The sequence below is a fragment of the Poecilia latipinna genome, unplaced genomic scaffold, assembly GCF_001443285.1.
Source record: "Poecilia latipinna isolate Pla-1442-1.1 unplaced genomic scaffold, P_latipinna-1.0 Scaffold2153, whole genome shotgun sequence".
NCBI lineage: Eukaryota > Metazoa > Chordata > Actinopteri > Cyprinodontiformes > Poeciliidae > Poecilia > Poecilia latipinna.
The window spans coordinates 70,243-90,543 of NW_015114769.1; the positions used below are offsets into that span (position 1 = coordinate 70,243).

The 20,301-nt window shown below is 37.6% G+C and overlaps 3 protein-coding genes across 9 annotated transcripts; 2 read left to right on the plus strand and 1 right to left on the minus strand.

The window, feature by feature from the left end:
* The first annotated feature begins 355 nt into the window (after window positions 1–355).
* On the plus strand, window positions 356–3,912 carry LOC106936476 (ADP-ribosylation factor-like protein 6). 5 transcript variants are annotated; one of them, XM_015017517.1, is made up of 9 exons: window positions 356–682; window positions 839–889; window positions 1,006–1,067; window positions 1,147–1,215; window positions 1,296–1,390; window positions 2,122–2,251; window positions 2,646–2,701; window positions 2,847–2,859; window positions 3,486–3,912. In XM_015017517.1, the coding sequence occupies exons 1-9, from the start codon at window positions 560–562 to the stop codon at window positions 3,523–3,525; spliced, it is 639 nt and encodes a 212-aa protein (XP_014873003.1). In that variant the 5' UTR covers window positions 356–559; the 3' UTR covers window positions 3,526–3,912. The 5 variants fall into 5 exon arrangements, with proteins under 5 accessions (XP_014873003.1, XP_014873004.1, XP_014873005.1 ...); XM_015017518.1 differs by lacking the exon at window positions 2,847–2,859; XM_015017519.1 differs by lacking the exon at window positions 839–889.
* A 272-nt stretch (window positions 3,913–4,184) lies between these two features.
* LOC106936475 (F-box only protein 47) lies at window positions 4,185–11,873 on the minus strand. 2 transcript variants are annotated; one of them, XM_015017515.1, is made up of 11 exons: window positions 11,267–11,873; window positions 10,945–11,147; window positions 9,842–10,003; window positions 9,675–9,751; window positions 8,614–8,688; window positions 8,242–8,350; window positions 7,669–7,842; window positions 6,387–6,536; window positions 6,160–6,302; window positions 5,075–5,234; window positions 4,185–4,359 (listed from the first exon to the last, which is right to left on the minus strand). In XM_015017515.1, the coding sequence occupies exons 2-11, from the start codon at window positions 11,135–11,137 to the stop codon at window positions 4,259–4,261; spliced, it is 1,344 nt and encodes a 447-aa protein (XP_014873001.1). In that variant the 5' UTR covers window positions 11,138–11,147; window positions 11,267–11,873; the 3' UTR covers window positions 4,185–4,258. The 2 variants fall into 2 exon arrangements, with proteins under 2 accessions (XP_014873001.1, XP_014873000.1); XM_015017514.1 differs by having other exon boundaries at window positions 10,945–11,872.
* An 873-nt stretch (window positions 11,874–12,746) lies between these two features.
* On the plus strand, window positions 12,747–19,374 carry LOC106936473 (claudin-14). Of its 2 annotated transcripts, none has more exons than XM_015017511.1 (5): window positions 12,747–13,165; window positions 14,917–15,019; window positions 15,109–15,356; window positions 15,488–15,737; window positions 17,890–19,374. In XM_015017511.1, the coding sequence occupies exons 4-5, from the start codon at window positions 15,504–15,506 to the stop codon at window positions 18,391–18,393; spliced, it is 738 nt and encodes a 245-aa protein (XP_014872997.1). In that variant the 5' UTR covers window positions 12,747–13,165; window positions 14,917–15,019; window positions 15,109–15,356; window positions 15,488–15,503; the 3' UTR covers window positions 18,394–19,374. The 2 variants fall into 2 exon arrangements, with proteins under 2 accessions (XP_014872997.1, XP_014872998.1); XM_015017512.1 differs by lacking the exon at window positions 12,747–13,165 and adding an exon at window positions 14,244–14,352.
* The last annotated feature ends 927 nt before the right edge of the window (window positions 19,375–20,301 follow it).

Genomic DNA, 20,301 nt, shown 5'->3' on the forward strand with positions numbered 1-20,301 from the left:
TTACTTAGTAACAGCCAAAAAATGAAGCTGTTGGACATGCATGTTTCAAACATCCCATGGAAAAGTTTCATATTTGCTGCTGTAAAAAAAAAAAAGTGACACGTCAGACCTACGTTTGTCCGAAAATGAGTAATTCTTTTAATCAACATGCGAGTCAGTGGTTGCAGGAAAGAAAAGAGCTGCATCTTCTTCTGTTGGGTGCCATGTTTCTATAACAGGCCCCAGCAGCTAAAGGGGGGGATCCTTCAGAGTGTTACAGTGTAATAAATCAAATGCATCAGGATTGGGGGCCTGCAGAGCTCCACACTCCACGAGCAGGCCACCGGGTGGTTCACTGGATTTAATTCACCGTAATAGGATTACCTGCCACAAGCTGGCGATGGCCAGGCAGCATCTCATCTATTCACAGCGAGAGCGGAGGAGCGCTGGAGAAGCCTATGTTTTATCATTAACATTCGCTTTAGAGAAAATCTGCAAACCCGTCTGGTCCTGATCGAATCGGGCCATCTATGGGGTAATGTGTTGAAAATCTACATGGTGTTGCATCAAGCCGAGTGGAATGGGGCTGCTTGATAAACTGTCAGGCTGGCTTGGCCTAAGGAAGAAAGAAGTCAACGTTTTGTGCTTGGGTCTGGACAACGGCGGCAAAACGACAATCATCAACCAGCTCAAACCATCTAATGTAAGTTCTGAGATGTTATTCTGACTGCTGGTTTCATTCTTCAGCCTCGTCTTGAGACTAAACACAATTACTTAGCTGATAAATTATCTTAAAATCCATTAAAGTATACATTTGGATGCCTATTATTATTATTTCTTTGCAATCATTCGTTTTCAGCATCCAAATCATTTAGGTCCATTGTCAGAAGAGTGGAAACATGTTAGTCAGGTAAAGCCCACGTCATACCTCCCCTTGTTTCATAGTTGACATACTTTTGCTATTACTTGTCTTTATTTGTGTGTCTGCATGTGTCTGTGCGTGTGCGCAAATGTGTGTGTATGTAGACAGCGGCTCAAGAAATAGTCCCAACGATTGGCTTCAACATTGAAAAGTTCAAGAGCTCGAGGTAAAACACAAAAGCATTTCAGTATTTCAGAATCTGGCTGATGTTACGTCACTCATGCTGCTTTTCTTTCCGCATGCAGCCTGTCCTTCACAGTCTTTGACATGTCAGGCCAAAGCAGATACAGAAGCCTGTGGGAGCATTATTACAAGTAGGGCACAAAAATAGACGATGTTCGCATATTCTACATGCAAGTTATCAATTATTATGCTGGTGATTGTTTTTTAATAGAGAAAGCAACGCAATCATATTCGTCATTGACAGCAGCGACAAACTGAGAATGGTTGTGGCAAAGGAGGAGCTCAATAATCTCCTCAACCATGAAGGTACAATAAATATACATTTATGTTTTTACCTAATTCATAAATATAGACGTTTTAGTCTAAGAAGTGTCCAATATGGCCACTATGTGGACATTTTACAACTAAAAGCTTACGTGTACTTAATCCAAGCTTGTCTATTGAGATGTATTTTTCCATTATTACAAATTAACTGCATTTAGTTTTGCTTTCAATTATTTTATAGGGTTTGTGATCAAGTCAGACTTGGAATTTTGATTTCCAACTTTAATTATTAAAAATCTTTATTGAGTGCTGTGATGCTGGTTCTCATCTTGTCATTAAAAATACAAATGTGACATGGGAGAAAGGTGCATCTTTGTGCTGCTTCAGTTTTGTACAGTTCATCTACATGCGGATCAAGTCTTTGAAACTCACAGCGTCTCGCTGTGTCAGGATAGAGGACCTGATCTTTGCTGCAACATTTGTATTTGTTTCATTTCTTTTCTATTTTTAAGTATCAACTTTTTTCAGTTGGGGATGAAAAAAGTAAAATTCTAAATCTGCCCTGATGCTTTCAAACGATAAATTTTCATCAGCATGACAGAGCATTCGCATAGTGTAAGATGAAATAAAGTAGGTAGATGGCAATCAAATTGTTTCATTGCTCTCTCAAATTTGGTCCAAAGGTATTGCTGGAGGGTCATTTTCCTTCGGCTGCAGATGCACAATAATGTGACTGAAGAATTAGTGTCTTATCCTCACATCTGTCTTCCCAGATATCTGCAACAAAAAGATCCCAGTACTCTTCTTCGCCAACAAGACAGACCTGCGGGACGCTCTGTCTTCGGTCAAGGTCTCGCAAATGTTGTGTTTGGAGAACATCAAAGACAAACCCTGGCACATCTGGTAAAGTATCAATTACTCTGCTTGATGAGTCATCAGCAGAAAAGCTGCTATATTGTTAATTTTATTGTACAAGGAGGAGAAAGCAGCCAACTTACTCACCATAAACACAGAAACTAAAGCGTGTTTACTTGCTGTTCATAATCAGGGACAGACTTTCCAGTTTTGCTTCATTCATGGTTAAACATTGCAGAGAGACTGAGCCACATGGAGTTATTCAGCAGCTTGGCTCTCTTGCATACATGTGTTTTCCTCCTCCTTGTTTACTCATTAGACAGGTGGAGGCCGAATGGATTAAGAGCTGGACAGCTTTAAACAGTCAGGGTCCAAGAAAAAAAAGGCTGGAGAAAGGGAATGCTCCATAAACGACTTAACCGCTACACATTTTATTTTTCAGTGCCAGCAATGCTATCAAAGGAGAAGGCTTGCAGGAAGGGCTGGACTGGCTGCAAGGTAATTTTCCCTTTTTATCATCATGCAGGGATAATGGAGAAAATTGGTTTCAGAACTGAAATGCCAGAACAGTCCGTCTGTCATTTAGCCCTTTAACTAACTGGCAATAAGTTGTTCTTTTTGTTGTTATTTCTTTTAAACTCAGATCAAATTGCACAGTAAGTACCCAAGAGCTAAAGCTCGTCAATTTGATGTACATTTCTGTAGGTGTCTTTGTCTGTGTTAGGTAGTTTGAGTCCACTTCAGCTATTTAACACAAAAGCTTTTGTGTTATATGCAGCTGCAACATCAAACATCACAGAGTAACCAGATTAATACTACAAACTTCAATATGTTTCGGGGGGATTTTATGTGAGAGACAAAGTTGTGCATATTTGTGCAAGTAGAAACGTATTTGTGCAAATGTTTTATGTTGTTTTTACTAAATGTTGCGTGCATTTGTGTTCAGCCCTATTTACTCAGATGCTCTGCATTTTAGTGTAAATTTAAAGTCTCTTAATTCATAAACAGAGTCCTGTGTGTAATTTGGTTAATTACTTTGGTTAATTAATTTGGTTAAGAGGGCAATGAGAGAGGGGTAAAACACGCAGCAAATGTCACCAGGCCAGGAATCGAACCTGTGACCACCGCCACGAGGACCAAGGCCTCAGTACATGGGTTGAGGCACATAGAGAAAGTAGAGAAAGTCAATGAACAAGTAGATCATTTAGTGTGTTTGTGAACCCAAGCCGGCAGTAGATCAATTAGACTGAAGTTCAGCCATTTTTCCCCTTTTCTCCTGCAGATCATATCAAAACAATGAACAGATGAACGACCAGGCGTGATCGGGACGCAGGGATGTGCAAACTGGATCTGACTCGGCGTTTCAGGTGTTCATCACTCTTGATGTTGTAAGCCTTAAACTTCAATGTCAAATAGTCGAGCACTTTTTCTCTGAGCTGCACTTTTAAAGACTCAAGTTAAAGATGAACGCTGTAATCTGAGTCAAGTGATTATTTGAAGCACCAATCATCAACTCCTTATACGTCACTACAGAGTGTCATGCAGTCTGAATTTATACATAATCTGGGTTATTTTCTGCATGCGGTGAAGTAGCTTTTTTTAATCTATTCCAGCTTTTATCTATTTTTTTTATTTTTGTTTTCTGAAGATGCTGTTAAAGTCGAATGATGCACTAATTGGAAATTAAAAAAGAATATTTGCTCAGTGTATGTAGTGTTTTTTATATAAATAAAAACAAGCCAACAACAAAAAATATTAGAAAATATGATTTTATTAAATAACATGTTCATATTTATTACAGGTAGATGGATAAATTAAATAAATACACTGCAAAAAAAACCTTTTATGCTAACAAATAAATATTAAATACTCTTAAAATAACACTTCCAACAGAGCTTATGAACTGCAATGTAAAATTTCGACACACTAATAGCTGAATAAATAACAAAACTGTTTAACAAAAGCATTTAAACAGCTTGAAGTGCAGTTCTTTTAATTAGACGACCCCTTCATTATTGACATTTGTTTCCATATTTTGCCTTCTATAAATCCTTCTTATTTAAGAAACATGTGGAGCAGTTTAGTGTGAAAGCGAGCGCTGGAGTCCAGGAGGATGCAGAAGGTCTGGAAAGTCTCTCTGTCTTCAAAGTTGTTCCCTGGAGACAGAAAATTGTGTTTTGGACATTTTTAAATGCTTTTAGGACGTGTTGGAGCTTTTATCTGGGGCAAAATTACTGCATCTCCCACCATGTAGAAGAAATGAAAAGAAAATATTTTTGAAAAATCTGTAAGCAAAGTCAGTAGAAGTTCAAGTTTACAACAACCTGCTTTTTTATTTTCTTTTTACTGGTATATGCAGACTAGATCTCTCTTGTTTTCTGACTTTTCCTTATTATCAGCTTTCTCTGCTTAAAGATGGCTGACTTATTCACATGAATAAATCCATTTCAATGTGGCCGTCCAATTATACCATTAGGAATTAGCATGAGTGAAGCAGAAAAGAAAGGCTGGATCCAGGCAAAGACAAATGAAGCTCTTGTGCAACCTGAGCTGAATGGCTTTTCACTGAGATAATGCAAAATAGGAGGTGAAGCTAAATGTCATCTGTCTGAGCGCTCACACACACACACACACACACACACACACACACACACACACAGTCTCACCTGAGCAAGTTTTTAAAAACAATTCCTCTACCTTTTCTCATTTTATTTTAGTAAATAATGAGTAAATTTCTGTTTATCCTAAATCTAGACTTAGAACAATGGTGTAAATGGTGTAATATTCAATATTCCTACATACATATAGGAATATAAAACATTCCTGGTATATAAGTAGGAATATATTCCTGTTTAAGCTGCTTTAACCCACCTGCCACGGAGGACTCGTAGAACTCTCTGGTGACTTCAGAGAACATGTTCTCCAGGTGCTGGATGAAGGTGAACCTCTCCGGCGCCGAGCTGAACACCTTGCAGATCTGCTGAACCAGCTTCACGGCCCAGCTCATGTGGTAGCCGTCCTTCTCGCACACCTGAGCCGGGAGAGGAGCGAACACAGCAGGACGCGGAGCGATTAGCGCCTGTTCGGCAGCACACACAAGCCTGCCGCAATAAGCAATCGATTAATTCACAGGATCAATAAAATGAGCTCCATTATTTCCATTTTAATGATTAATATTGTATTATTTTTGTTTACAAATGTCATAATATATTTATTTTTGGTTTTGGTTGTGTGTGGGTTAGTTTTATATAACTTTTTATGATTTAAATATTTATGTCTATACATTTTTATCTAGATTTTTCATACATATATATTTTACATAACTATATAAAATGTATATATTATTTTATATTTTAAATATATTTTGTGGTTGTGTTTTAATTAGGATATTTAAAATGTTTTACTGTTCAAGTGTTAAGTTAAAGGTTATTAGTCTTTGAGAGAGCAAACTTGCAATATTATCCAATTATCAACTTATTACTGAAAATGGTCTCAAAACAACATTATTGTCCAACACAATAACTTAAAGGAAAAACAAAATTTGTTACTGTTTGTTTATGTTACTAGAGAATCAAATTATTTTCTTTTTGACAGGGAAAAAAGATGTTTTGTGTTACAATTTGTTTATTCTGTTTGACTTTTGTTGCTTTGTCATAAAATGATCCATAAGATAAGTTAGGAACATTTACACTAAAATTAAGACACCAATAATAAGCCAATCATTGCTTCCAGATTGGCAGGTCTGAATATTTTAAAATCTGTAAAAAAAAAACATATTAAATTTTCACGTACATTTTCTCAGGTTTACAGAAAGAGAAAATATCCAGTGGGTGGAAATAACGTGGCTGACATTGTCCTGTCTTCGCCAGAGGACAGACACTTCTGACAAATAAAGACCGCAGCGAGGTGTCCCGAACCAAACGGATGATGAACCAGTCCTGGTTCTGTGCTCTCACCAGGATGATATGAATGATAATCCTGGAGATCTCGTCCAGTCGTCCATTCAGGGCCTTGCTGGCCAGGAAGGTGTAGCAGAGGCTGCTGCCGCACAGCACCAGCAGGCGGGCCACGTTCTCCAAGTACCACGGCTGGGGGATGACTGCAAATCAAACACGTCAGCGTTTTCCAGCTGGTCCTTCACTGAAACGCCGTCTAATTTCAAATCAGCAGTGAAATAAAATACCAATGAGCTCCTCCAGGATTGACAGCACTGAGTCGGTGCTCCAGCCTTTGACTTGCAGCGTGCCGGACAGCATCAGGATGCACTTGGCCAGATCCCACAGCGCGCTGTGCGGCAGACCCCGGTCCACCAGATCCTCCCAGCCCAGAACACCTGCAGGGCGGACGGGCCGGATGACACGGCACAGAAACCACCAGAACACCTTCACCTTCTGCACTGTGACGCTGCATTATCCAACAACCAGAGCTAGTATTTACTGGTTACATTTACTTCACTAATTGTGTTTCCTATTTAATTAAATGTATTTTTTATGAATATCGCTAATGTTATAACAAAAACACAACTGTTTCGTGATTTGTGGCATATTGCAAACAATTAGAAGAACTATTAGAAAGAATACCCAAATATATTCAGAGCTGGATAGTAACTAGTTACATTCACTCAATTACATCTGAGTATCTTTTTTTTTTTACGTACTTTTAGGAGCATTTTTACTACGCTGTACTTTTTATTTTGACTTGAGTAATTTTATTATAAAGTATTTCTATTGAGTAAAATTTCTGGGTTTTCTGCCCACTGAATGAAAAACAAATATGCTTTACCCAAAAAGAGACACAGCTGCAGTTTTTGCTCAAGTCTCATAAGTCCTTTTATTGAAAGAAACTGATTTGGAAAAACTTTCTTTTGCCCGATTTTGTTATTTTTGGGTTACATATACGAATTATTGTCATTTTCATCCTTAAAATACCAAAATGTCCTTTTAACTTTACATTATTTATCTCTGCATGGAGTCAGTGCTCCAGTTCACACAGAACGTTTGAGCTGGATTCACAGGAGGAGATTTACCTGGTCTGACGACCTTCATCCGTAATGTTTCTCCTGTGGGTTAACTCGGCAGCTACCGGAGTTAAATTAGCTCCCCGTTAACGGTCGCTCTCCTCGTTAAATTAGCTCCCACAGATCATACCAGTTAACGGTCGCTCTCCTCGTTTCCACAACATCCTTCTAACATCTGCCCAGGTCAGGATTTTACGTCTTGAGTTAAAAGTCGCAGAGGAGATAGTTTTATCTTCTATTTCTTTTACTAAGCCATTAGTAATTAGGAAATATTTTAATTGTTTTTAGCACTTATTATATTCATGGCAGCAGATTCAGTATCTGTCACAGGGTGGATAAATTATTTTACAGCATTTAATCATTCAGGAGCGTGAAAGAGTCTGACATGTCCTGAAAATGTCAGCACCCAAACACTTTTAGTCGCTCTGCTGTCTAAAAGTGACCTCACCCTCATGCAGCAAAGGTCCAAACAGGATGAACAGTAGGTGGGCTTGGCTGACCAGCGGCCACGGCTTCAGCAGCTGAACCAACCAGAACTGTCCATCTGGCTGGTTCTGGCATGGGTCCAGCAGAACTTTACGGCAGAACAGACGAAGCTGCAGCTCCTGGTATCGCTTCAGCCCTGAGAGCAAATACATTTTTTTAAAAGGAAACTTCAGATTTTGTCACATTAAAATCAAATACTTGTCTGTGCTAAGGCCTGTCCTGATCAATTGTCCCAATAATTACTGCGATAAATAATAAAATTATTGTTTTGAGATTTTTTTTCAAGTATTATATTGAGTTTTTCCTCTTAAAGAGCAATAAATTGCAGTTTTTGTGAACCATGCATATTAACAAACCATAATAGCCCTATGATTATTTTTAAATATAGGTAAAAGTAAATATTCTGCACACATTAGAGATGAGGCTCATCAGCTTATAGTGGAAGGGTGAAGTCCTACATGATGATTTCCTCTCCATTGATCCCACATAACTGATCACTTATAGGCAGATTTTCCACACTCTGAAGGGAACACACCTGGTTTTGTGGTGAGTAAAGCTTCGGTCTTAAGCAGGAGGTTTGTTTGTTCACAAAGAAAGCCAAACACTCTGTGGCACTCCAGCTCATCCCATCCTGCAATCAGGGTCTGTGAAGCAATCAGTGTAAAAACACAATTATTACCCACATCACCCCATGTTTGCATTAAATTATCGACTGAACTAAGACACAGCACAAAAATGAAAGATGGATTATTTATTAAATGGGTAAATATGTGAAATTCCAACATTTCTGTAGCACCATGTCACTTTAACAAGCAGACCGTCTCCGCAGACGTAAACTCCTTTAATTCATTTATTTCTTTATTTAAATTTTCACAGAATATCCAGCTTTTATAAACGAGGCACTGACCTGGAGGAAGACGCCGTATCGGGAGAAACCAGTGCAGTCTGGTGCAAGGCACTGCTCCAACGTGAAGCAGGGTATCTAAAATGCAACATCATTTTATATAAGACGCTAATTATTTGTTTATATTACATTTAGGCTGAAAGTACAGAATCAGAAAGCCAGAAACACCAGAAAGAGTTGCCACTGATATGTTGCTCTCTTCTGAATCCACTAAAACAAAAATACAGCAAGCTGAGACTGGAGAGCAAAACATTCTTTCAGACTTAAATAAATAATTAAAAAGCATGAGAAGGAAAGAGAAAAAGCCCACAGGGGGAAAAAACTGTTTTTCAGGCTGGTTGTTCTCAACCTCTGAGATTCTGTGTCTCCAGGTCTGGTTAGGTGAAATATTTCTTAGAGCATAAAATACTTTTTTATATGGCACAAATCTCAAATTTTGCATTCATCACTTGTGACCCTTTTCAAAAATGTCAGGTTAGGAAATGACAACATAAAGCATTTCAAAAGTTTTCTCCCTTCATTTGTAACTATTGTCCTGTAAAATTCAACCAAAAAAACAAATCTGTTGGCAAAAATAAAATCTAATTTCAGCATTCAGTCTATCACCATCCCACATCTTGACTTGGAAATATTTACTCACTCTACCTTAAAAATGATCTTCAAATCTCTCAGATGGTGAGAAAATCTCGTATCCTTAATCATCCAAAATCTTAAACCTATTCTTTAGCTGGTTTTAATTTAAACTTAGACTGCTGTTGAGGTTGAAAAATGAGATCCAACTTCATTTTCACCATCCTAGCAAATACGTCAAACGCGTTGAGGTGCCATCTGCCTCAAGAAAATGCTAAAAGAAAAAGACTAAATGCTGCAACTGACGTAAAAAATGTATCAACAAACTATTAACTCAAGGATGTGCACACTTACAATATGTAACCAGGTTGTTTTGTCGTTAAATGTATTATTTGTCACAAAACTGGCATTTTATTAAGGTTGTGAATAATTTTAAAATACTGACAATGACTCATTCAACTACACTGTGTCATCTTACCTCTTTTCATCCTTACCTGTGAAAACTTGCTAAATATGAACTTTAACCTGTCCTTTGTGGGTAGCAGCAGGGTACACCTCTTGAACAACAATCCTGAAATGTGACAATCAAAAGACTTGAAAAAATAAAAACAGAGGCTACAAAGAATAAGTTTGGCTTAAAGAGGGAAGTGAGTGAATTTACCCAGGTGTCTGTAGTGCTCCAGTGTGGATCTTTGTTCTAACAATGTGGGGTTGTGAAAGCTCTGGATGATGGTTTTATTCCTCCAGGCCTGGGAGGAGATGTAGTTCACAATGCAACTGGTGAGTTCCTTTGAAACCATGCTGAACACGCTGATGTCCACCACTGAAACACACACAAGTTAAAAAAAACATCATGTTGCTGATCAAATTTACACTGGTAAATTATGTTTTACAAGTCAAAAAGACTTTTAAAACATCGTTCTGGAGAATAATCTGCTAGATCAGGGTTTCCCCCAGTGTATTATAAGTCTGGCGGGCCACCAGGCTTTATTTGTGCCCCCACCAGGCTTAGCAATGCTTATTTATTTAAGTCTTTTTTAAATGTTTGCATTTTTTAAGACTTTATAGTTGGTGTTCAGGTGTTACTCTTCCAATCTTTCAATAACACATGATTATCAAGTGATATTTTCAAATTTCCTGTCAACTTTAAACATGTTTTAACTCAAAAACACGACGGGCTGTTGGATGAATGACCGCTCTAACACCAAACCACCAGGCGTAGCAAGTTTTTTGTATATCATTCAGTAAAACTTGTAAAATGTACAAATAATAAAACTTAGACTTATTTTGATAAAACAGCAATTGACTTAGATGCTTAAAAACTACTTCAGTATCGCCACAACATAATACTTTAGCATTAAATATCTTGCTTTTGAATAACTGAACTTGGGGCTTTAATTAGCCAAGTGACTTAATATTTAACACTGGATGAAAATTAGATTTATACTGTTATCTTTCTTTCTGAGTTAGTACTCAGTTATAAAGAAATCAACACAAATATTAATCAGGTGAATATTTTCATTTAGTGTAATGAAACTGTGTATAATTAGTGTCCTCCGTGAATTAAATTACTACCATAAATTACATTTTCAACAATATTGCTATTTAATTAGACGCACCTGTAGGCTATATCTGTCCGTGCTACTTTTCCAGGAATGTTCTCATAAATGTGAGATATTCTTTTAATAATTTAACGCCATTTCCCACATCTATTATAAATTTAATGGATGTGTTAGTATTGTGGGTTTAGCGCTCTACACGCACCGGACATTTGATCCAGGATCATGTGGAACACCTCAGCGGGGAGTCCGTTGAAGAAGCCCGCGGCGGAGGTGCACTGGCTGCGGGTCATGACGGTTCTGACGGGCCGAGGCCGCTGGGGAGTCTTCAAATGATGAGACTTGCGTGTCCATGAGTACTTCCTAGTATTGTTGGTTGTTTTTCTCACCTTTATCATTCCTGATAACCTTACTGTATTTAAACAAGTTGATAAAATTCAAGCTACCGAGTTTGACGACGTTGAAAGAAAGCTAGCAACACAATAGCTCTGTAATTAAAATAAGCTAACAATGCTAACAAAACTGACCTTTTTACATTACATTCAAAATTGTTCACTTTACGTGTTGATTAAGTCTTGTAGTGACTATCGTACTTAACAGAATACACTGTTAATATTTAAAATAATCTGACCTGTTTGCTAAAAAATGTCAAATAAAATATGAAACAGGCAAAAAAAAATAGTCAGCTGAGTATTAAAGTTGCTATCTAATGATACATCTCAGCACAACGGCGCGAAAATGGCTGACTTTAATCTTTGCGGCAACTAGGACAAATAAAAAACATTTAGGGCAGAAATGAAACCTCTGTACTCTTATATAAACTAACAACAAACAAAAATATTTAGTTATATAAGCAAATTTATATGGAAGGTTTGTCATTTTACAGAAAAAGGCAACATATTTCATAATTTAAAGTCATGATTATGAGATTAAAGCTACTAGATTCAAAGTCATACTTTATAGAGGAACATTAGTGCCAGAAAACACACAAAAATTTTGATTTTAATCTCATATTTCTGATATCACAATCCTGACTTCAGTCTCAAAATTCTAACTTTTACACAGATAAGCACACCTGTGGAGGCAAATGCAAATTGTGAAGCAAAGCTAATTCAAGAGGAACATGTCAGATTCAAGTAATGTTTTTACATATGTTTGTTCCCTTTTTTGAGATTAAAGTCAAAATTCTGGGATTAAAGTCAGAATTCTAAATATAAAAAATTATGAGGGAAAAAAAAGAGAATCTGAATTTCTAGATTTTGATTCTGAATTTTGAGATTGAACTTGGAATTCTAAAAATCATCAAAATTCTGAGATTAGATTCAAAATTTTGAGAAAAAAGTCAAAATTCTTAGAAAGAAATATGAGAAATTCTAGATTTGAGTCAGAATTCTAAAAAAATACATCAGAATTCTGTCACAATTCTTCAAAAAACATCAGAATTCTGTCACAATTCTAAATACAAAAGTCAAAATTCTGAGATCAAAGAAAAAGTCACAATTCTGAGAAAAATCAAATATAATTTCCTAGATTTGAGTCTGAATTTTAAGATTAAAGTTATAATTCTAAAAACTTTTGGGGGGAAAAAAAAATCTGAATTCTGAGAAAAAATATCTGAAATTCTAGATTTGAGTCAGAATTCATTCTTTTTTTGTAAGGGCATAATCCGTTTTAGTTTATGATATTCAGCGTTATTATTTCGACAATTAAAATCATAATTAGGAGAATCACAGTCCAATCTATGAGATTAAAAGCGCATCATTTTTATTCTGATAGTCATAACGATGAATTTCAAAGTCATATTCATGATTCTAAAAATCATGAATATGACTTTTAGAATCAATTTTAAAAGTCAATGTCATAATTTTGACTTTTAAAGTCAATTATTAAACTGACATTCCTAAGTGTTGGTTTCAAAACAATAGCTGTAACACAGAAAATCACAACTTTTAAAGAATCTGAAACGTACTAAATGAAAGGATCTTGACTTAATTTATCTTGAGTAGTGTGTTTGTTGATCAGGTGTGAATAAAGTGCAGCTTTCCAGTCATTTAAACCCTTATATTGCCTGTCCACATCATCGCAGTAGCGTTGCAGTGTCACCCTCAAGCGCTGAGAGAAGCAAACCCACTATATGCTCAGCTGCTAATCACAGGATTATTCTGTTTAACTAAGACTATTAAGTGTTCCACTTTGAAATGGCGTCTCCCACGGGCAGACCTTGGAGAGGATGATCCCTCCGCCGCAGGGATCACACAGACAGCCGAATGCTCCACGAGCGACCCAGGGGAAGGGCTGAGAAAATGCTTTTGTACGGCAACAGGATGTCACGGTAGTCTACGCTCGGGACACAGACGAAGAAAGAAGGATGAACAGCAGGAAGAAGACCTCATCTGGCTCCTTATGCCGCACATAAATTCAATCAGGTAAACTTTCTGCACCTCATGCTGCTCTGCTCTGCTGCTGACTGTGTGGTTTGTACTTTTTAAAGTTGTGAATCACGGTCTTGTCGGACGCTCTTAATCTCCAAGAAGAAGTGAGGACAATATCTCTTCAGTGTGGCGCTGCATGGTAACACTTCTCTCCAAATGTGACATTGGCGCTTTTTATCTGCTTGGGCCCGTCTCTCAGGCCATCTCTTACATGATGTCTCCGACACTGATGGACATAATGTCAGTGATCAAGCTGATGATATCTAAAACTGGCCTGTCACGCTGCTGACAGTCCTGCAACTCTGGCAAATGGATATGTTGCTTGACAACTAAGATGTCACAATCAGAGCGGAGCTAGTGCTAACTGTCATTTCAAGCATTTTTGGGTGACTCAATCATCTGTACCCATTTAAATATGACCTTTTTAAAAGTAAAAAGTAGCCATCCAAGAAATTACTCATGTGAGGTTTGGTAAAAAGTCTACTCAAGTACTGAGTAACAAAAAGAAAAATGACATCATCAGGCGGACCAAAATATAACGTGTTTAGGAAGTTTTGGTATTTTAAGGAACAGAATGACAATAATTTATATGAGTAACAAAAAATTACAAAATCAGACAAAATTACATTTTTCCAAATCAGTTTCTTTCTATTTAAAACTGATTAAGGTGTGTGTGTGTGTGTGTGTGTGTGTGTGTGTGTGTGTGTGTGTGTGTGTGTCTTGTGAATTTTTGCTTAAAACATGTTTGTTTTTAATTTTCTTATCTATCCTCCCCTGAAGAGAGGATTACCACAGCATAACTCTGCCACTGCCATGTTTCAACATGAGGATTGTATGTTTAGGGTAATGTGCAGTGTTAGATTGGTGGCCAAAAGGTTTTATTTTAAGCTTTTTGGTTTTGTTTCTGACTTTTCTGTTGTGATTCCTTTGTTTTTGTGATGCTGTCTGTTCACTGATCTCTAAAAAAAAACGTTAAAAAAACACACAGCTGGACTCAATTTATTAATTAGGTGAAAGCAGGTGACATCACTGGAATGCATTCATGGATTTCAGAGTAAAAGGGGCTGAAGATAAACGCACACCACACTTTTCAGATTTATTTTTTATTTTTTCCAAAAATCCAGTATTTTTTTTCCATTTCACATTAATAAAGTCTGTGGTTGGGACTTGCCTAAATGTGGGTAAGTTGAATTAATACAAACACTCTGGCAGGGAATTGTTATGTGGTTAAACTGGGCTGAACTCGTGGTGCGAAAGTGAGACAAGATTCTTGTCACAGCTTAGCTTTTGTTCCTGATGATTTCCTTTCATGCCTTCAGTGTAGTCGATCATTAAGTAAGAACAAAAGGGCTCGTGTCACTGAGATTTTATGTGATCCAAGCAGTGCCAGGTCTAACACAGAAAAAATAACCAGGCTTTGCAAAGAGCCTTTGTTCTCTGAGGAAGTCAGAACAATGAATTTGTTCTAGTTTCCTTTTATTTGGAGATTAAACGCAGTTTTCTATCAATATTACTCAAATAAACATGCACTTTCCTTGTCATATTTTGCTAAAAACATTTAAGAGGAACAAAAGTAAATCATTAGAGCTTATTGACAGTTTAAGGTAGCCTGGAGCTACAAGTTGTATTATTTTTACTTCTTTGTTTGTAAATGTGTAACAGGGTTTCAGACAGTGCAATCCCTGGAAATAATCCAACCTGACCCCAAAATTAAACCAATTTCTGTGCTTTCTCTATTATAACAGTTCTGGACCCAGCAGCCAGAATCTGTCTGCAGCCCCTCACCTTCAAACGTCCTGCAGAGCAGTGAAATAATTTCACCGACTTAAAGTTGTGCTCTCAGCTCAGGTGGGTTTCTGTAAATGTTTAATTTCGTCTTTTTCCTGAGGTGTGGCGAAGAGCTTAACAAATAGACTGCTGTGGTTTTGCCCCTCCAGAGGAGAGAGCGTTTACCAGGTGAAGCTGAACACTGCTCTCATTAGTCACACACACAGCCACCTGCCACTCACCAGAGACCGATGACGCCGGAGCGCTGAAACTTTCCACAGCTATTTCTGCGCACGTTCAGAAGAGACACTTGAGGAATGGCTCAGGCTCCGTGACCGCTGGTAAGCTGGGAGGAACATGCTGCTGCTCCGGGGACGATAAGAGGAGTAATCCTGACTGAATTTCAGCCCTGGGAACTGTAAGTAATCTTGTGAGTGTGTCTTATTTTTGTTGGGTGGTTTTTGCACATTTGTGAAATAATCATCACCTGCAGTGGCATACATGTCTTCCTTCTGAGTGATTTTAACTACTCACTTATTTACTTTTCAGTTCCAGCGCTTCGATCATGGCCAGCATGGCGGTCCAGCTCCTCGGCTTCTTTCTAGGACTTTTGGGCTTTGCAGGAACCATTGTCACAACTTTGCTCCCTCACTGGCGCAGCACAGCCTACATGGGATCCAACATCATGACAGCCACTGCCTACATGAAAGGCCTGTGGATGGAGTGCGCCTGGCACAGCACGGGCATTTACCAGTGTGAGCTGTATCGATCTCTGCTGGCGTTGCCCCCTGACCTGCAGGTACCGAAGCTTTATCCACATGGCCTGATCACTGCAAAGACACTAAATCTTACCAAGTACTTTTAGTCCAGTTTTTAGTGCAAATACCTTAGTACACTTGAAATAAGAGAAAACTAACGTACAAGTAATTTCTCAGCAAAATATATGAGCTTCTTTTAAGTCAATAATTCCTTAATGTGGACAAAAACGTACTAGTTCCATTTGTAGATTATTTTACTTATAACAAGATGTTTTTCCCATATTTTAGTGAAATAATCTACCATTAACACAAGCTTCTATATCTTGCTGAGAAATACACGCATACATACTAATTGTACATTAGTTATCTCTTATCCCAAGTGTACTAAGATATTGGCACTATAAACTGGACTAAAAACACTTGGTAGGTAAGATTTACTGTGAGAACCAAAGACGTATATTAAAAAGACAACCACTTTTTTCCTCCTCTGTCTGAAATTAAGAGAGTTTTCACATCAAATAGACTCTGTTTGATTGGGGACAAAAGCTGCAACAATTATTACGTTTTCAGATGGTTTGCTTTCACACTGCGTTGTGTCAAACAATCCAAACCCTTTGAAAAACCTGTTCCACCCTTCACCTGTGGGGGCGCTGTACAAAAAAACACTGAAGGAAACAACACAAAAACCTCCAAAGAAGACCAGCGCAACTTCCTTCTTCACAAAGTGTAAACAAAAATGGCGTAGCGTCGCATTTTAGCGGTTGTAGGATTTCTCGTTTGACTCTGGTTAAATGTTTCTCCCTTTGGAGCTAGACGTGCGCATTTGTTTTCTTTAGTTACCCAGAAACTACAGTTTGTTTCCTGCTTTTGGAGCGGTTTCCGGTCCGCTTGTATCCGCATATGCTTTCGAACGGCGCCAGAGTTCACTTCACCTGAACCGAAATCTGTTCAGAGTTTGATTCACTCGTCCCCAAACGAACCGGAACTAAAGTTCGTTTGTCTAGGCGGTTAGTCAGCTTTGTCGACTGTTTTCGATTGGGGACAAAAATTGCAACATTTGTTACATTTTTCAGCTGGTGCGGTTTGCTTTCATATCACACTGTGTCAAAACAAAGCAAATTTTTAAAAAAATAAAAACCTCACCTGTGGTGGCGCTTTACTAAGAATCACTGATGGAAGCGACATGAAATCCTCAGAAAAAGACATGAGTGCAGCTTCCTTCTTCACAAAATGTAAACAAAAATGGAGTTGTGTCAGATTTCAACTGTGAAGTCTGGTGGTGGCAGCATCATGTTGTGTGGATGTTTTTCTCCATAAAGAACTGGTGCTCTTCACCAAAAAGACGGAAATAACCTCAACTTCTCTTGTTTTAGATCGGTAAATTATTTCTATTTGCTAAATGCAAGACAATATTTTTCAAATATTTTTAATACTTTGCAAAAATAAGACAAAAATTCACATTGTCATAATGTAGACTTTTCAGAAAATGTATTAATTTAATGCTCTTACAAGAATACTTTTCATATTCAATGTTTTAAATGGAGAAAGGAAAATATTTTACATTCAGACTTTGTATATTTTGTACAATGCCTTCGAGTGCAAAGAAAAACACTTCCAAATTAAATCTATTATTATTTTTATGTTTATTGGTGCGTATTAAAAGTCAAACAGCACAACTACTTTCAGAAAATATGAGCTAAAAAAAATTCCCCCAATTTCACATTCAGTTAACTTACTTTGAGTCTTTCAAGCAAAATAAGCATAAATGAAATAAAAAAACACCAAAAACCTGCATAATGAGGCTGTTACATGTCTATTGTTTGGAGTAATTAGTTCCCAAGTGTGCTTTTTCTTTCTGTTCTGCTAAAATGAGTGAAGATCTGAAGACTCACCTGATTTTAGGTAGTAGTGCTTTGTTTAGACATTAAAGATGGCTCTTGAATGAACAACTGATTTGTTGTGTTTGCTCCAAAGATCGATTCATTAGCTCCATGTCAGTGTTAGAAAACGCAGAATAAACTGACACTTAACTAAGATGAATCACACTGCATCAAATAAATAACCTCTGTTATTATATTTTGGTGTCACTACTTAGGAAAATGGTAACTTTAAATGTGAAATGTGGGTGAGAAAAAATGTGAAATACAAGATGACAGTGTCTGCTTTATTAGACTTTGTTTTTCTTTCCTGTAGGCTGCTCGGGCTCTCATGGTGCTCTCCTGCATCTCCTCCGTCTTGGCATCTCTGGTCGCTGTAATGGGGATGAAGTGCACCCACTTTGCTCAACGTTCAGTGGTCAAATCCCCCCTGGTCCTCAGCGGCGGGGTCGGTTTCCTCTGCGCTGGCCTCCTCTGCCTCGTCACCGTTTCCTGGACCACCAACGACGTGATCATGGATTTTTACGATCCCTTTCTTCTCAGCGGGATGAAGTACGAGATCGGCTTGGCTGTGTATCTTGGCTACGCCTCGTCCTTCCTCAGCGTGACCGGTGGGCTGGTGCTGTGCTGGAGCAGCAGAGAAAGGTCGCAGGGTCGCCTCCGTGCGCAGACACATCAACCTTCAGCTCCTCCACCTCCTTTCAACAACCTAAACCCCCCTGCTCCTCTCTACAGGCCCCCTGAGGCCCTGAAGGACAATCATGCACCCTCGCTTTGCTCCCTTTCTAGCAGTGGATATCGGCTTAATAACTATGTCTGAAAACGTGGAGATAATAACACATATCTTAAAAAACAACCCACGTCAAACCAAAAGAAGAATATCTAATTTTTCTGCTGAAAGACCTCGTTTTGAATTGAAAGCAAAACTCTGAATTATTGAGCTTTCAACTGGAACGCTTGTCCTGTTTGTGATGCATCAGATTGGCCAGTAGGTGGCAGCATGTTACAGAAAACAGAGGATACAAACCGGACTGTTGGTTCCAGTTTCAGATTCCAGTTTCTTTCTGCACTGAATAAAATAAACATCAATTAGTGAAGGTTAACCCATTCTCCTTGTGGTAAAAAAAAAATAAAAAGTTTCCAGATTTTTATTTTTTTTTATTTTTATTTTTCACATTTGCAAAGCTAAAGTTTGGTGCAAGTCCTGTAGAGTTAGACAGCAAACTAAACTTTTTAGGTCGTGCAAAACGCCATCATTTTCACAGATTTTAGTCCTGCTTAACACTGACAGGGTCTTTTGTTTTCTCAGAAGTAAATGTTCATCCATCAATTTAGTTTTTGAACATTTGTTCTTTTCTTTCTTTATCTTAAGCAAATATGAAATAAAACTATATTAACAGTTATATTTCTACTAAGACTTTAAATTTAAAGTCATTTGAAAGAAATGGAGACTGTATCTCGTGACATGATGGCTTTCCTTTGTTCTTTAAGTCCAGTAAGTATCACATTTGAATTAAATTCAGTTTATTTTTACAGCACAAATTGTCATCTAAATGCACTTTATAAATCAAAAAGTCATTTCAAAGTAATCATGCAGACAGATTTGAAGTAAAGTAGAAGCATTTCAAACTGATTGAATATTGTTTGCAAAAGTTAAGTTTTCAGTCATTACAAAAAATAACTTATGAGGATGTTCTTAAATTTTATTACCATTTTGTTTCCTTAAGACTTTCTAATTTTCCTAATATACCTTCTGATGTTTGCAGGAACCACTAGGTGGCAATAAAGATCTACAGAGAGAGCAGTCTGGTTCATTATAATCACAATTATCCTTATTTCTTTACGCGGTGCATCTCTGCATATGATGTAGCTTATGTTTAATTGTTGTTGATGTTTTTAGAGGTTTGTTTGTGGATATTGAATGATAATCTCTTTATGACTCCTGCTTCCTTCCTGTCTCTACCAGCAACACTGTGGAAATGGTTCCGAGGTGCATTTGTGGAAAACCCTTCAATTAGAGGTGGCCTCTGTCTGACCGACTGTCAGCCGCAAAGACAGGAAATTACAGGACCAACATGTCAACAGCCACTTAATTTATCTCTACCTGTCAGATGAGTAATAGAGAGATAACTAACAGCGAAAAAAGAAAATAAACACACCCACCCAAAAAATTGTATTCACTTATGGGGTTGAAGTTATTTACTATAAAGATTGTACCAAGATCTTCAGTCTCTGTTGAATCATAGAGAGCAGAAAACTGATTATAAGCTAAATATGTACGTTCATCTATTAGTCTGATTTGGTAAAGACAAACTATCAGTGGGCAAATAGAGGTACAGTAAACATCACAGTTTTTAACTCAAAATATGTTGAATATTCAAAGCTGGGATATTTAATTACATCTAATATAGTTTCCATGCTAAAAACAAAATAATCTGCTAAACTGTTTGAATCCTGGATGAAATAAATCAAACCTTCCTACAAAAACAGTCTATTTTATGACCTTTTGTTGGATGAACTATCCATCACACTCTCTAAATTCACATTTTAACCATGTTTTCGTCTTTCCTACTTCTTGTTTATTCTAATATCCTGAAACCAAACCCAGTCCAACTCACTCCACGGGACCAAACAAGAGGGACAACGTAAATGCACACCAAATTATTTCTTAACTAGAAAATTCCACAGAAATTTTAAGGGGCCTGCCAAAGTGTGCCCGTCGGTTTGG